The 17,462-nt window shown below is 42.3% G+C and overlaps 1 protein-coding gene and 1 long non-coding RNA gene across 2 annotated transcripts; both read left to right on the forward strand.

Moving 5' to 3' along the window:
* The first annotated feature begins 447 nt into the window (after window positions 1-447).
* Window positions 448-4,925, forward strand: LOC118210607. The gene is made up of 2 exons (XR_004761884.1): window positions 448-615; window positions 4,258-4,925. It is a non-coding gene; the product is annotated as an uncharacterized LOC118210607 (long non-coding RNA).
* Window positions 4,926-10,173: 5,248 nt separating this feature from the next.
* Window positions 10,174-16,728, forward strand: LOC118210605 (methyltransferase-like protein 7A). The gene is made up of 2 exons (XM_035386916.1): window positions 10,174-10,731; window positions 14,241-16,728. The coding sequence occupies exons 1-2, from the start codon at window positions 10,237-10,239 to the stop codon at window positions 14,472-14,474; spliced, it is 729 nt and encodes a 242-aa protein (XP_035242807.1). The 5' UTR covers window positions 10,174-10,236; the 3' UTR covers window positions 14,475-16,728.
* Window positions 16,729-17,462: the final 734 nt, after the last annotated feature.

Raw genomic sequence — 17,462 nt, forward strand, 5'->3', positions numbered from 1 at the left:
GTTGATGAAGACGCATAAAGCCCGGTGCCTGCAGTCAAACCCAACACTTAGAATATTAGCTGCTTTTGTATTACTAGGCTAATTGTGCTTTGAGGAGAGCGCGCATCTTTGGGGACCACACAGGACCATATATTTGCAGAGTGATGAGTGACTGATGTTTGCACAGGGGCCTAAAGTCGGCATGCTTTTTTTTTTTTTGGAATTGCTGGGGTGTTTGTGCATCCTTTTTTTAATAACAATTAGCATTCATCTGGTTTGCGCGTGTTTCTTGGGTCCCACGTTCGGTTTTTCGCAGGAATTTTTCTTACGAAGAGAAGTAAGATTTTTTAAAGAAAAGTCTTGTGAATGATGCCCATCGTACACTTGTGATGTATTGAAATACTGATACATATGCACCTGTGGGTGGCGCTGTTATGGTATTGTACATTTCAGTGCAAAAGACAGACAGGAAAGGCCACTTTACTTTGCTGAGACTGCAAAGTGGATTCTGAGAAGAAGAAAAAAACGTTGAATCCACCCACTGCGATCTGTGCTGCTTAACTTTCATACACAACATACTGGAGAGGATGGATGGGTTTACGCGGAATTTCACCTCATCCCGCAATCGTCCAAACTGTGAGTGAGCCCAAACGAACACAGATTCATATGTTTTATAACCACACAATTGCTATTTCTGATGTGGGTACTTGAATGTCGATTAAGAGGAAACGTGCTGTCCTCATCCATTGCATAGGAGCCGAAGCTCAGCAAATGCTTTGCACGCCATTGCTATTGCACCCCACTGCTGTTTCGTGCACCGCTGCACGGAGACGTTTTCGTGCTGAAAGTAAACATTTTGCATGAGATAGGAGCAAATTCCACCAGCGACCCCAGCAGCCCAGTGAATATACAGTACAGCGCGTGGTTTCGCTGCGCTAGCGCCTTCTGCACTATGATTTTGGCCCGCTCGCTGGCGACTTGATGTGAGACCAGCTTGTCGAAAGACCGAATAGTCCACCGCATTCAGGAACGTTAGCTTTTACAAACTGAAATGACAAAGCTGTTAACATCCATGCATGCAACCGCCTCTAAGCAGTGGACGACACGGCTAAACGAAACCGAATCACAATCCGCGACAAATGCTGACAGTGTCGTAAAAGTGGACATTTTGTCAAAGTTTTTCATGGTGCTGGTTCCATATGCAGTATAAAAGAAGTGACTGAACCTCAAGTAACGCGTTTAAGCATTGTTGTTGCAGCAAATACACAACGAAGTCCTCTCGGTTGCACTGTCTCCCTGCATACTGCTGGATGTCCAGTTTTACAGACTTTTATTGTGTACGCGGGATCAGCAGATTCGGTCCTCCCAGAGTAGCCTACGTTTTTTAAACGCAGATACAAAGATTCTGAGTGCGTGGAAAAACCGCCTTCTATAAACGCAGATATGTCGGTCTTTTTTAAGGTTTACAATTGGCGATGACGCGGACTTGAGCCACAACAATTGTTACTATTTCTTTGAGCTTTCGGTGTCTTACATTTGCGTTGCACTTAAAAAAACAAACAAACAAACAAACAAACAAAAAAAAAACATCTGGATGATCGCCAAGTCTTTTGGGATAACGTTATTTGGGTCAGAAGTGGAATGTGGACTACATGGGTCCACTTTATGTCTGGCATAAATCAAATACAGCATTTCACAGTAAGAACATCATACCAACAGTAAAATATGGTGATGGTAGTGTGATGGTGTGGGGATGCTTTGCTACCTCAGGACCTAGACGACTTGCCACGCCATTATTGAAGGAAGCATGAATTCTGCTCTGTACCAGAAAATTCTTAAGGAGAATATTTTGTATAGAGAATATCTGTCCATGAGCTGAAGCCGAAGTGTAATTGCTTTTTTACATCCCAATGATCCAAAACACAAAAGCAAGTCCACATTTGAATGGTGGACAAAAAGTTTTGGATTGGCCTAGTCCAAGTCCTGAACTGAACCCAATAGAGACACTGTGCCAGGACTTGAAACAAACCTACTAATTTGTCCGAGTTAAAGGCATACTTTGCAGAATTTTTCTGCCTTGCTGTGGTCCTGGGTAAACTTAAATTCCAGTAACCTGTCTTAACCACATGATGGCTCTATTCCTCTGTACTACTCAACTACAAACTCCACCACAAAGAACACTATAAAACACAGTGTAAATATTTATTCATTGGCACCAGCACACAACACAGAGGACAGACTACAAAATCCAGGAATGAGCACGTATGATTTAGCTGAGCACACACAAAGAGCACGTATGATTTTACAGAGCACACACACAAAGAGCATGTGTGATTTTACAGAGCACACACAAAGAGCACGTATGATTTTACAGAGCACACACAAAAAGCACGTATGATTTAGCTGAACACACACAGAGAGCACATGTGATTTTCCAGAGCACACACAAAGAGCACGTATGATTTAGCTGAGCACACACAAAGAGCACGTATGATTTTACAGAGCACACACACAAAGAGCACGTATGATTTAGCAGAGCACACACAATTTTCCAGAGCAGTAATTTCTGGGGTACCGGGAGATGTTTAGCCTACTCCGGGGTGGGAGTGGGTGGTCAATAAAAAAAAAAAACTCTGATCTCAGCACCCCAAAATTACTTAGTATGCAATTCATATAAAATCTACAGATGATTCAAAATGCTGCTGCCCGACTCATCTTCAACCTTCCCAAGTTCTCCCACGTCACTCCTCTGCTGCGGTCACTCCACTGGCTCCCAGTCGCTGCCAGGATCAGGTTCAACGTCCTGACTCTCACCTACACTGCAGCCAACAGGATGGCCCCTATCTACTTACAGGACATGATTTGATTCTATATTCCTGCTCGACCACTCCACTCTGCAGCAGCAGAGTAAAGGGATCACAGAGCTTCTCCACCCTAGCTCCCCAGTGGTGGAACGAACTCCCTGTCCCTCTTCAACCTCTCCCTCACTATCCATCTTCCGCCATGGTCTGAAGACTCATCTCTTCAGACTATACCTGGACTAACTGCCACCACTCTGTGAATCATTCCACTATAAATCCCCATATCATGGCACGCATGTTACATGTACCCCCTTATATAGTAGCTTGTTCTTCCCCCTAGTTTGACTTGGCATAAGTTAGGTCAGAAAAATGTTCACTGTCTGAACTGAACTGTGTTCTTGGCTATAAATAGTTGTACGAAATGAGTATCGTACCTTATCAAACCTGTGTTTTTGTAGTTGTTCCAATGACAATCATATGCACTTTTGTACGTCGTTTTGGATAAAAGCTTCTGCTAAATAAATGTAATGTAAGGATTAGATAAAGGATATTCCTTCATGGTTTCCACAGAACGATGCATTTTCGCACTTGTCAGCCAATGAATAAAAGGCAAGCACATCTCAGGCAGCCAATAGGCCAGTTTCTTGCGGATGTGGGCTCCACGCAGGGGAAAAAGTGTATCACCTTGGTAGGCCATCACAAAGCAGGCAGCACACTTGATCATAAATTATTTAAAGTACTAAGTGTGTCTACTTGTGTTTCTGGTTCATTTTTCTCACTTTAAAAACATAATTTTATTTTCAAATTGACAGAGTGAAACTTTTGTTAACAGTAACATTTGGCCAGATAGGCTGGGAGTCTACACATACACTTTCTGAGGACTGAGTGTTTCTGAGGATGTAAGTGTTGTTAGACTATGTAGCATGATGAAAAAAACTATTGTATCGATATCAGCCTGTTTACCTTAGGGGGTACATCATTTAGCTTGTTGGCTAAATAGGTTTCAGCCTGCTTTGTTCACACAGCATAACATTAACCAGTGTTGTGCTCAAATGTTAAATAACTAAACAGCTCCTCACTAAGATAGTTAACCATCCATCAATCATCTATACCCGTTTATTCCTGATCAAGGAATAAGCTAGCAGACATAAGGTGGCTAGCTACTGTTAGCTAGACATTATTAGCTAAAGATTACGCTTTATAGTATGTTGTTTTTTTAAATATTATCTTAGCTGCAGGGACTGCTGAGGCTACCTTATAGTGCAATGTAATGTCAGATAAACTTGGTAAGCTATGATTTTACTATTACTATGATTTAAATGATTTAAGTGTATAGCATATATTTGACAAGGAAGCCATTGGTTAACCAACAACCATTACAAATGCTTGTCGGAGTGGTCCCACCAGAACACATTCTATAAACCTCTGAATTTTGTAATGGAAATTGATCAACTTAAAATGCATTTTCCTTTAACAGAACACCGCAGCACTGATCAGCAACTGGAGCATTAATGCCAGGATTCTGGAGGAGTGCACTTTTTATTCAATGTTTAATTCAGTGTGTGTGTGAGTGTGTTTGTGAGAGAGAGTGTGTGAGTACATGCACGCACGTGCACTTTGTTATTCATAATTACCTTCTCAAATGAACCATGTTTGCTTCTTTTACACAGGTAATCATGTTTAGTTAGATTATGTATGTCAGGTTTCTGTTCCTGTTTTCTGTTTTTTCCTTTTGGGCCACCAGATGGCGGTAGTTCTGCTCCTTTTCCCTGGTTAATTGTATTATTGGTTCCAATTATTCTATTATTGCTTTTCAGTTGTGTCTAGTTATCCCTTCCCTCTGTGGTCTGATTGTGAATTGTGCCCTCCTGTGTCTCGTTAGTGTCTTGTCTATTTAAGTTCTTTTCTTCCCTGACTCGGGTGCTGGTTCCTTGTGTTTCTGCTTGTGTTTTCGCGTGTGTGTTTCCACATGTTTTTTCTGCCTCTGTATTTCCACCCGTGAGTTCCTGCCCCGCCCGAGGTCTGTTTTGCTGTTTTCTTTTTTTGAAGAACTTTTGAGTTTTTGGGATTTGCCCTGTGTGGCATTTTTCAGTTCCCTGCATTTGTTCATGAGTTTTTGTTATTAAAATCTTTGTGTGAATTTTCCTTTTGGTGTTCTTGGGGTTTTACTCTGCATTTGGGTCCATTCCCTCGCCAGTCCTGACATGTGTTTGTACAACAAACAGTTGGCGCATAATGTATATTATGTAATGTACACTATGTAATGTATATTTCAACAAAATTGAAAACGTTGGTATTGGGTATAAACCCACATTGTATCATTGGGAAAGAGTTGACAGATCAACTTAAAACAAACTGCCTAACGCTTTTGTTCCATTTGGCCAACGTTAAGCCAACGTTAAGTCGACGGACACACTGTGGTCAGGCCAACGCTGTCCACCGTCGCTTTGAACAAAGTGACAACATAAAATCTGGGCCGGTCCACTGAATGTGACGACGTGGCCTATTTATAGCGTAGCGTTAAAAAGCTCTGTAAATGCCATTCCTTGCTTGACATCACTGGCTCATTTTACTTATTGTATTAATACAACTGTAGCCTAGAGTATCGCTGAAGGTCCCAACCGCTTACAAGCCTTGCTTGGCTAATAGGCCCCAAAATAATGAGAAACTTTGATGCCCACGGTAAAAAAAAAAAAAAAAATACAACCTATTGCAAGTCTAGCCTCCCCAGAATGTCACTGTTACATTATTGACAATAGACTATGATATTGCAGACAGATTTATTGAATAGGCTATCCATGGCTAACCTCTGGAAGCAGCCTACCTTAAATACAATATTGGTGGACATTCATGTTTTCCTGGAATTAGCCGAAAGCACATAATGTGACGTTTTGTCTATTGTCCATTTGGCACACCTGACTCTACATATTAGCAGCTGAACAAAATCTCTAGCGGTTAAATGAGGTGTGCTTTGCTTGGGTTGGAGTGAAAACCTACAGGACGGTAGATCTATATCCAGGAACACTGGTCCAGGTAAATATGTATGTCCATAGCTGGTCCCTAGGCCGTAGCTCTTCTGCGATTAACATGCGTACTTCCGGGTTCTGCACTGCTTGGCCCCTCCCACCATAGACTGAAAAGCACGCCTTCAGCTTAGATAGCTTGTGAGGTCCCGGAAGTAAAGCCGGGCACCCACCGCACGCGTATCGACCGCGAGCGCACTACGCGCGTATTACGCACATAACTGAAGCGTAGTTGAAGTACTGTTATTACAACGGCAGCGGGCGACGTCGTCTCCACCAGATGCGAACGCGTCGCGTACCGGCTGCGAAGCTCGCGCGACACAAGCGAACTGAAGCGTAGTTTTTCGCTTCTGTTCTATTTTTTCGGCTTGTCACACGTCACGATGGCCTGTTTATACACAAAAATATGCTCTAAAATGCTAGGTATACATGCTCTGATTTATATTTCATCCTTATATTACTGGGGGTGTGTCCCTAGTTACCTCCCAGATATTTTATAAGCAGCTAAAAAAATACAAGCCTTTTCGTGTTGTAAAAATAAATAAATAAATAACTGGAACCTGGGGAAAAGGCAAACTTAGTTTCACTGTCTTATTTTGCGGAGGGGGTGGGGTAAATTTGAAAATACACCACAGAAAGACGTAGCCTATTGAATGACGTAGAAGTGAATGCACCGAGCAGCGGTTTGTTAGCTAGTTAGCTTAGTAGTTTTTAACCAACCATTGCTCAGCCTATTTGACTTCTCCGATGTCTTCGTTCGCCGTGCTTTCAAAAAGGGCTTGTTAATAAAAATCAGATAATCCACAGAGCTTAAAAAAATCAGATTATTTAGTGGTCTTGCCGATGAAAATGCACCTATTTTATAAATGAAGTTGTAAGCAAGCCTTTATTGTACTTCAAAGCTTCCGGTGTTCATGGCGTTGTGGTGTTCATATCCCTTCAAGATTAAACTGTTACTGTCTTTTTCATGATTAGCTGATTTTACTAAATCTGATCCTATAAATGTTTTGACGTGAATGACAAGACAACACGGGAATTCCCAATGGTTGATTACGGATTATTTATTATTATTATGATCATTACATATTCTTCATGAAATTGGCACGTTTGTTAACCAAGCAAATAAATTCATACAGTTTGAGATTGTTATGCAGGCTACGTTGCGATTTAAGTTTATGGTAATTCTTGAAAGCTTTTACTTTCTCACGTATTTACGAGTTAACGAAATATTACCAAATTAACAAACTGAAATAGGTCTCTCACCAAAGTATTCACTTAACCCATAATCAACAGTCGTGAACAAACGTGAAATACACGATGTAATCCCACTGCAGACTGCGAGCGCTACTAGGAATATAGAGCTTTAAGCAAGCCTTTGCGCGACACAAACGGAACCAGTGGAGACACGCTACGCGCCGCGTAGTGCTGCTTCGCCGTGCTGCTTACGCGACGCGTGCGGTGGGTGCCCGGCGTAACGGTGAAGCCACACTATACGCGGCCCCGCCGCGCGGCGGAGCCGCCTCCATTCATTTTGAATGAGGGGAGGCGGCCAGACCCCGCAAGGCATGTTGGGATTGCCGGCGGCGCGGCGAGCCGCGGGGGAGATGGCAAAAATTCAACTTTGACCCCCTCGCCGCGTCGCGGTAACCAATCTGATTTGATCTAATGATCCGTCAAGTAAATTGTCCCTATTTTTTTCTAATTTTAGTTCCACATGCTATTGTTCCACAATGGAGGACCTAACTCGTAATATCCGTATCGGGCTTCCCAACTTAATAAAATCTCCTACAGAGACATTGATAAGAGGAAATAGCGTGGAGAAAAGTCTGAAATTGTCGGTGGCTCTGCAATTTAGTTATCGCCGTTAGCTACTATCACTGTCCAGTCTGAATAAAATTCATTTTTGCAGTAACCTAGCTCTGAAAAATGTTAATAAGCTGCCTAGCTAGGCTGTCTAATGTCTAGCCATAGTGAGTAACAACAAACAGTAACAAACAAACAAAAAAATCTTCATAATGTATGAGTTGCTAGTTGTTCGTTTCTATCAGCCACCTAGCTAGCTAACCAGATATAACTTTGAAGGCATTATCTGGCTAATTAGCCAGACAATGTTTTTGTTGTTGGTTGTTGTTACTCACTATAGCTACACATTAGTTAGCCTAGCTAGGCAGCTTATTAACATTTTCAGAGCTAGATTACTGCAAAAATGATTTTTATTCAGACTGGACAGTGATAGTAGCTAACGGCGATAACTACATTGCAGAGCCACCGACAATTTCAGAGACTTTTCTCCACGCTATTTCCTCTTATCAGTGTCTCTGTAGGAGATTTTATTAAGTTGGGAAGCTCGATACGGAAATTACGAGTTAGGTCCTCCATTGTGGAACGATAGAATGTGGAACTAAAATTAGAAAAAATAGGGACAATTTACTTGACGGATCATTAGATCAAATCAGATTGGTTACCGCGATGCGGCGAGGGGGTCAAAGTTGAATTTTTGCCATCTCCACTGCAGCCCAGAGACTGTAAAAAATATGGACAAAGCTACTGTGACGTCACCCATTGCCTCTCCGTGGGTCTGTAAAACACGTTTTGAAACTCAATGGCGGGCGCGGCCATGTTCTCGATTTGGAGCCAAAACCATAGAGTTAAGCGGTCTTGTGATTTTTACAATTTGATTGACAGTCCGGTGCGGAAAAGCCCATCAACCTGAACGAACGATTGCAGAACGAACTTGAGGCTAGCTGACTGTCTGCCGTTATGTTTTAAAATATATGATCAAATGTTTACGGAGTTTAATTTCCATCCGTGACTGTACTGTGTCATGTAATCACGTTATATGTATGACATTAATAATACAATTATGTTCAGTTATTTTCAATTTATGTTTCTCGGCAAAACGAATATGCTTAGCTAGCATATCAGCTTGCCAGTGAGCTAGGTAAGCTATCCGTGGTTAGTTCACGCATTTATAATATGAACTACAGGGGAAGGACATCGACTGCACTGATGGTCAATCAATCAGAGATGTGTAGACTACTGGTGATTTGACTAGGCTAATTTTCATATAACTGTCTGGTAGACCTGCTGTTAACCAAGCAAGTTATCGTCGTAGGTTTTCGCCAGTCAGTTAATGAGCCATTAACTGCTACTACTCCATCGCTGTTTGTGGTGTTCACTTGCTGGGTGACGCTAGCTGACCGATCGTTCGCAAGTCACTTTTTACCGAAAAAAAATTAACACTGTCAGCGGTGATTAACAAATCTACCAAGTATTTTAATAACTGATTTATAGGCGTGTAAATATGACAACGCACTTTGAAGAGCAAGTTTTCCGCCTGTTGCATAAAGACAAAAATAATGTACATTGAATTTCTAATTATTATTATTTTCTTGCTAGCTTCTAGCTTTGTCACATTCGTGCAGCATAGCCCAGGTAGACATTTACGGAATGTACACGACTGACAAGCCGTCAAACACGTTTGACAGATGGAATATTTGCCGGTTAGGGTTAGCTAGTTAGTCAAATGGCTTGGTAGCCGAAGTTGCGAACTGTTTTAGCATAGGCTACTGGACTACCACATATAGCAAATAAGCGTTAGCTGATTACGCTTTCTGCCAACTAATTATTTGGTTAAGTGGGCTAAAGGAAATAGTAAAAATGACTGGGCTACCGCAAAACTTCAGAGGAGGATTATTTTATGGTCGTCTAGTGCAGCTGTAAATAGCACACGCTATAATGAAACCACTACAAAATGGGATGCCTGCATTTTCCGACTTCGCACAGGTGGACCGTGGTCGGAGCCGCAATGTCAAGGCCAAGAGACGCCACCTCCCACCCCAGTGACCACAGATTGTAGCCCCTACTGTAGCTCAGTCCTCCGCAGTATTCCGGAAGTGACGCAAGCTGTACCTCATTGGTCTAGAACAAATATTGGCACTGTGTCCAAATTACACAATAAATCATGAAATCGACCCATGGACAGTTATAATACGAATAAAATACACCTATTATGACTATTTGTTCGTGTGAGAAAAAATTATTGACTTTGTATTTTGATCGCATTTGTACCGTAGACTTACATGGAAACCGGATATGAAAACACCTATACTGGAGCCATCCGTAGTGGCGCTAGTGAGCAACCAGGAACTACAACACCAGGAAATGAGCTTCAAAAACGAAGTCTGGTTTTGGCCGCTTGCTGCAGCCTCGCCGCCTCCCGCCGCGCCGCCGGCAATCCCAAAATGCCTTGCGGGGTCTGGCCGCCACCCCTCATTCAAAATGAATGGAGGCGGCTCCGCCGCGCGGCGGGGCCGCGTATAGTGTGGCTTCACCGAAAGCCTGTACTGCGCATGCTGAGGGCAAAACACATGTTGCAGCCTACGCCCACCCTCCTCAGTTCTACTGGAGTCTAGTGATTCGCAGGAACAAAAATGTCGTTGTTTATGACTATCTGTACATTGCCGTTTAAAATATTAGCTTTGCCCCTCAATCTAATGGAATTTATGGGGATATACAGTTTATATAAACGTGTATTCCCCGTCATGATGTACAGAGTAGCCAAGAACTATAACCAAAAAATGTACGAGAGAAAGAAGGAGCTTTTTAGCAATCTATCGGAGTTCGCAGGTCCAGACGGCACTCTGAGGATCCTGGAAATTGGTTGCGGGACTGGGGCAAACTTTAAATTCTACCCCTCTGGCAGCAAAGTCATATGCACGGACCCTAACCCACACTTCCAGAGCTACTTGCAGGAAGCCATCGCCGCAAATGATCAGCTTGAATTTGAGAAGTTCGTGGTTTCCTCGGCCGAGAATCTCAGTGCAGTCAGCGACAACGCGGTGGACGTGGTGGTGTCTACGCTGGTACTGTGTTCTGTAGACGACGTTAAACGAGTCCTGGAAGAGGCCCACCGCATTCTTAGACCCGTGAGTAAATCGCGTTGTTTAGTGTTATTGGTGGGGATCATAGACAGGTGCATATTGAACAAGACGGCAGTATTAATGGCAAATGTTGACGAATGTATTTCGAAGGGATAATTCATAGGCTATCTTGCAGCAGTTGCTGCAGCAATGCAGTTTTCATTCTAGAACACTTGGCTAAGAATAAAGCTAAGCTGAAGGCATGTATATGGCGCAGTATACGTATATATAATAAGCTTCAACATATTTTGAACACGAAACCTTGCCAGATACTGATGCCAAACGTTTGATTCGTTAACTTACCGTTTACGCTTCCCTAACATATTTACGACTGCAACATGCCATGACCTATTTTTTAAATGCCATTGTAACCCTTTCGTGCAGATGCTAAATCTGGCCAATCCTCGTCTATTTATGTAGCGTTCTATTTAAGACTTTGCTCGGATGTGCGCACCAAAGAGACTTGGAAAATGGCTTAAATTAAATTAGGGCACAATACTATTTTAGATTCATAATTTAGGAAGAAATAAAGTTCCACAAATGCGCAATTGTCTAGGCAAAAAAGCAAAAATGAAATTGCTCTTTTTTTTAGTTTGCAATGAAATACTGATAGATCCCATATTAACAGGTTAAACTATATATGTCCTGGATCAAAAACTCATTGACCACAAGTGCGTAAAATATATGGGTGGATATGTAGATCTACTAAAGATCTATGAAGCAAAAACCAAGCGATGTACCCGGAGTTTCCAAATCAATCCAAAAAGTCTAAATTATGCATTGCTGTAAATCACAACATAATCATGTATTTCACTACAAATCAACTGTTTTTACTCAAGAAACTCACTTGCATCATTTTCAAGAGGGAATTACAAGCTTTCCATCAGTACAGTGTTCTAAAATATCTAGGGGTCTTAAAACATATCCGAAATCTCTCCAAAAAATGAATAAAATGCTTTTTGTCTGTTATAAAGCATATAAATATGCCCCTTATGAAGGTTTAAGAGGAAACATTGATATCAGATAAAAAAATAATGCAAAAAATTGTCACACAATGTGGTACAGTACATATATGTGTAATCATTAACTCTCGTATGTATTTCTGTACACTCTATATGTAATGTTTTCTTGTATGGGGATGGGACATAAAACAATATTCAACCATCCACCACATTTTGGCAGTGTTCCAGCTTTCACGTCATATCCGGTGCACAAAACACAAACACTGAGCTACCAACAAACGCTTACATTATAGTGTGAAATATCCTCATTATAAAATACCACTAACATATTTAAAGACACTCGATTAAAAAAATAATGTATATAACCAAAATATTATATACACTATTCCAAAAGTAAAATTAGACATGTTATACATTGTTAGAAAGCTTAAACTGTCACCTATTGGATACAGTAATTGTCACTCAGGCCAGATTGTACTAAAAAGGGCGACAACACTGTATACAACGTGTGGTATTACGCACAGCTATTTTGGAAGGTACCCAGGTGTCACAAATGAGTGTATATTTCAGAAACTGATTGTCCAAGACAATATATGACCACTCAGTCTTGAAAGGGACATCTCTATGCGTACAACCAATGGTAAGATTTAGTCCCAGATATTCACTATAAAATGATATGGTATGATTTTTGAAAAATTTTTTTATTTGTTATTCAGTGAGCAGCGTTTTCATTGCTGCATATCACGGGCATATCTTAGGGCTATTGTCGGGTTTATCTTGTTGCTATGACGGAATACAATTTTTGAGTGGTGAAATAATATTTTTATGAATGCCCAGATCGACACTATTGTCCAGTGTGTCATGGGTACAGGGAGGGGGTGCTTGTTAAATGAATGTCCAGTGCGGCGGTGCGAAACTCCATATTTGGCATAGTTGTCGTGTGTCGTTTACTAATAAAACTAGAACACAGGGCTTGTGTTTTCAACTCATAGTTTGGTTGCAGGAGCAATGAATGTCTGAGTTGAGCAATCTAAACACGCTGGCATGCCGACCACTAGGGGGTTTGCGTGAAGGGGTTAATTAAAAATGAAATAGCTAATCACTAAGGGCCATCCTGGCTTACTTGGATAAATTCCACTTTATCTTCTTACGCCGCTTGATTTATCTTCTGTCTTTTTTTAAGCAACCCACGAAACCATGCAGCACCCCAACCGTGGTAGGTATTTTAGGCGTGCTGTCATCGTCGTGGTCATACTGTGGATCATACGCCCAACCTCACTAAAGATGGCATTGTCTCCCCGGCGGCTCTTGCACTTGTTCGCATGTTATTCCTGACTCTGCTGACTCAGCATGTTCCTTGCTGCAGCTGTTTGTGATGGACTTTGTTCGAGTCTGGCATCCGATTAGCCTTTCAAAGCCACGCTGGCGCCTCCGATGCCACCCCTTGCCAGCCGTTGGCGCTCTGGGAAGCAGGGGAGGGGAGGGGAGGGGAGGGGAGGAGGTGTGCCAGCTGGGCGGACAAGGCGGCCTTTCACGCCCCTTTCCCGCACATTCCACTGGGGCTGGGCAACGAAACGGATGAGCTGCGGCGTCGCATTAACGCGAGAGGCGCATTTCAGAGACTGCGCTGTTTTCCTCGTCTCTGAGACCTGGCTGAGCCCCCAGCATTCCCGAAGCAGCTGCGCAGCCGAGAGGTTTTACATCCAATTGGATGGACAGAGTGATGGTCACGGGCGTAGGCAGGGGAGAGGATGACGATGGTCACGGGCGTAGGCAGGGGAGAGGATGACGATGGTCACGGGCGTAGGCAGGGGAGAGGATGACGATGGTCACGGGCGTAGGCAGGGGAGAGGATGACGATGGTCACGGGCGAAGGTGGGGAGAGGATGACGATGGTCACGGGCGTAGGCAGGGGAGAGGATGCCGATGGTCACGGGCATAGGCGGGGAGAGGATGACGATGGTCACGGGCGAAGGTGGGGAGAGGATGACGATGGTCACGGGCGTAGGCAGGGGAGAGGATGACGATGGTCACGGGCGTAGGCAGGGGAGAGGATGACGATGGTCACAGGCATATGCAGGGGAGAGGATGACGATGGTCACGGGCGTAGGCATAGAGCATATGCCTCCTTGTCAACAACTTGTATTGCAGGAGTGCATTTAATTCCTTTTTAGCAGTTTTGGTTTTTAAACATGACAAATAAGCTTGAATGGAACTGAACTGAACCGTACCCTTACTCTGTGAAAATCATTAGTATTGGTTTTAAAATAGAAGCTCATAAGCCAGTTGCCCCGACACTCAAAAAAATCATGTAAAAGACAGAGGTTTGTAATATCAAGGCAAAACCAGGGTTATTAAAACAGGTGTTAAGACTGACACCACATCAGCGCACCAGTTCCAAACTGCAAGTTAAACGAGCGTTGTAAACAGTTCCCACAGTACATTCCAGTTTGGCATCAATATTTGGATGCCTCCGTTTTGTCTGAACTTAATGATTTGGATGCCCGTTTTGTCTGAACCTTAGTTCTTCTAACTCCTCTCCTCGTTCCACAGGGTGGTGCTTTGTACTTCATGGAACACGTGGCGTCTGATCCTGCCAGCTGGACACACTTCTTCCAGCATGTTCTACAGCCCCTGTGGTACTACTTTGGAGATGGCTGCGAGGTGACGAGAGTGACCTGGAAAGAGCTGGAAGCTTCCAAGTTTTCGGACCTGAAACTGAGACACATCGAAGCGCCGCTCATGTTCATGATCAGGCCGCACATAGTGGGTTACGCTGTCAAGTAAAAGTAGAAATTAAAACTGCGTTTTAACCTTACCTACCTGAAAACTAGACAAATCCTCTCTTGATCCCTAACTAAGTATAATGGTTTATCAGAATCAGAAACAGGTTTATTGCCAAGTAGGTTTTCACATACAAGGAATTTGCTTTGGCCTGATGATGCATAACAATAAACATGGCGTAGTGCAAAGTATCACTCATTAACATTGAAAACGTAATGCAAATAACTAAAAACGATTGTTAAATGTTAAATGTACTCATTAAATTCAAACTGAAGAGCCTTTTTATTTTTATCTTTTAACCAGTGTCAAATGCTAATTTTTTACATTTGAAATTCCCCCCAAGAACCAAACAAAAAAACAAAAAACCAGTTGGTTCTCATAAATTGCAACTTCCTTCGGCACCCAGCCATTTAAAAATTTCTGACCAGCCAGAGCCAATCAGATGCACAAGCTGCGAAACGAAACCAGCCCTTTATTTGCTGACCTCTCACATACTTTCTGTTGGCAGTATGCCATGGAACTGCAGCAAGGGCAAGGACTAACTACTGAATGAGAGATCAGAAGCCCTTTCTGCACAGTTAAAAAAAAAAAAAGAAAAGCTCTGCTCAGAGATTGGTCTAGAACAGGGGTGTCAGGCTTGTTCTGGAGGGCCACGTGTCTTGTGGTTTTTTTTCAGTTGTCAGCCAGTGTAGGCCAAAGGGGTGGGGGGGGGGGGACGTGAAAGCACACAAATGTCTTAATCATTTACTTGCTGAAATGCATAAAAAAATAAGCAGACAGGACAGGCTTTTAGGAATCCAGTCTAACAGCCCTGGGTCATGTCCAAAGCAGCATAAAACTTGTATACTGAATAGTAGGCAAGTGTGCCGATTCAGACATGGCCCCAGTCCATAATACCAGTATGGTAGGCCCTCTTAAAGGGATAGAGTGCAGCCAATTGCAAAACAAATCAAGGGTCCATACCTTAAAGCAAGTGTTCATCAAGTCATAATAAAATGTGTACTAAACTTTACTACTAAAAATGTGTGCTAATGTGTACTAAAAGTCCTTTTGATGTAAAGTGAAATAATTCTGAACAGCAGGGTTGAAGAACTGGAAGCATGTTCATTCTGTTGTTAATATTCGCAAGTTCACTTTCAATAGACGACCCATAAAACAGAATGGCACTTGCGCTAAGCTAGTTTATATGGAAAACAATATGGACTCTGACACTGATAACACTGAAATCAGTCAAATTGGCTATACAGTAGTATGCAGTTCCCAACAGAATTACTGGCAACCCTGGAAAATATGTATAAAAATTCAATAAAAAGTATGTTGCATGACCTTGCATAAATGTTTTCTCAAAGAAACCTCACAATTATTGGCAATGCAATTACAAAAAAACCTCTAAATTATATTTCCGTTCATATTTGACCAGAGCTGACGGCATCGGGCATTTTGACTTTAACATTACAATTATTCCAACACCGCAAATGCAATATCCTCCTCCTTCGATGACTTTTCCTAAATATTTGGGCTTATAATAACATTTTTAAATGCATTTTTATTCTAAAAGAATCGATTCAAAGAAATACAGGCAGTTTATGCCATTTTCCTCACAAAACCCCCCGCAAGACAGCAGGGAGCATGTGCTGATCCCCAGGTATGAATGGGTCGCTCTCTCCTCCATCACGCTATCCAGCAACTGAATGACCGAGGCTTTGATGCGAATTACTGAATCGCTATCGAAACGAATTTTGCATATCAAAATCACACAAAATTAATTCATTGCAATCGTTTGAAGATTATTTACGTTGATTACATTACTGGCATTTAGCAGACGCTCTTATCCAGAGTAACTTACACAACTTTTTTACATTGCATTTACATTGCATCCATTTATACAGCTGGATAGACACTGAAGCATTGCTGGTTAAGCACCTTGCTAAGGGCTGCAATAGCAGTGTCCTACCTGGGAATCAAACCTATGACCTTCTGGTTACAAGACCTGAAGACTCAAAATTGTGGGTATTGAGAACACCTCTCTAAGTTTTTCACTGAAACTGACTTGGGGCTAAAGACAACTTTGTGAAGTGAATTCATGATGATGAAAAAAATATTGTACTTTGTATTTCTTTAACTTCTTTTTCCATTTTGTGTTTTTGCCTTGTGCACATTTTACTGCTTTTCTCAGTGTGCCTAATATATTGTGTGTAATTCCCTTGGTCTGTATAACTAAACCACTATAATTTAGAAATAAAAGTGTTGAAATTGATTACGTGTCCTTTATTTCCAGAAAATTGTTTTGCAACTTATGACTTCATGATTTTTATGTGATTAGTGTAAGAAATCTGTCTCTGATGCCAATATGTCTGCTGGCCACACATTCCCTTGATCTTATGATCACAATACAGTTGGTACAATGGTAGAATAGCGACCGGGAGTGAGAGATTGGGAACCATTCAAGTCAACAAACGTGCTAATTCAATCACAACAGGACAGCCAATACACTAAGGCCTAATTGATAGGTGTTACAAAAACTGACTACATCCGTCTTGGTATGTGTATTCAACACTCCTGATCAAAGCTTCGAAAACAAATAAGAAGCAGCCTCTGGAAAGGTTCGTGGTTCAGTCTGACTCTGCTGAATCCAAGGTGTCATTCGTGCGCTTTGTCACTGCCGATATTGGAAATAAACTTTGTACTCTTTCATCACGTTCGAGAGACGTCCTTTTTTCCTTACATTAGGTCACCGGATTGGTTTCCGGTGGAGGTCACCGGCCCTGGAGGTGTGCAGGTCCTGGAGGGATGGCAGGTTGCAGCCAATCACCCTCTCAGCAGCGCGAATGATACGCTGCAGTCTGCCATTGTCCTTGGCAGTGGCAGCAGCGTACCAGATGGTGATGGAGGAGGTGAGGATGGACTCAGTGATGGCGGTGTAGAAGTGCACCATCATTGGCATTGGCAGGTTGAACTTCTTCAGCTGCCGCAGGAAGTACATCCTCTGCT

The sequence above is a fragment of the Anguilla anguilla genome, chromosome 13, assembly GCF_013347855.1.
Source record: "Anguilla anguilla isolate fAngAng1 chromosome 13, fAngAng1.pri, whole genome shotgun sequence".
NCBI classification, from domain to species: Eukaryota; Metazoa; Chordata; class Actinopteri; order Anguilliformes; family Anguillidae; genus Anguilla; species Anguilla anguilla.

Coding starts and splice junctions, on each gene's coding strand:
- LOC118210605 (XM_035386916.1), top strand. CDS start 10,237: ATGTCGTTGTTTATGACTATCTGTACATTGCCGTTTAAAATATTAGCT. Junction 10,732..14,240: donor CCCACCGCATTCTTAGACCC/GTGAGTAAATCG, acceptor CTCGTTCCACAG/GGTGGTGCTTTGTACTTCAT.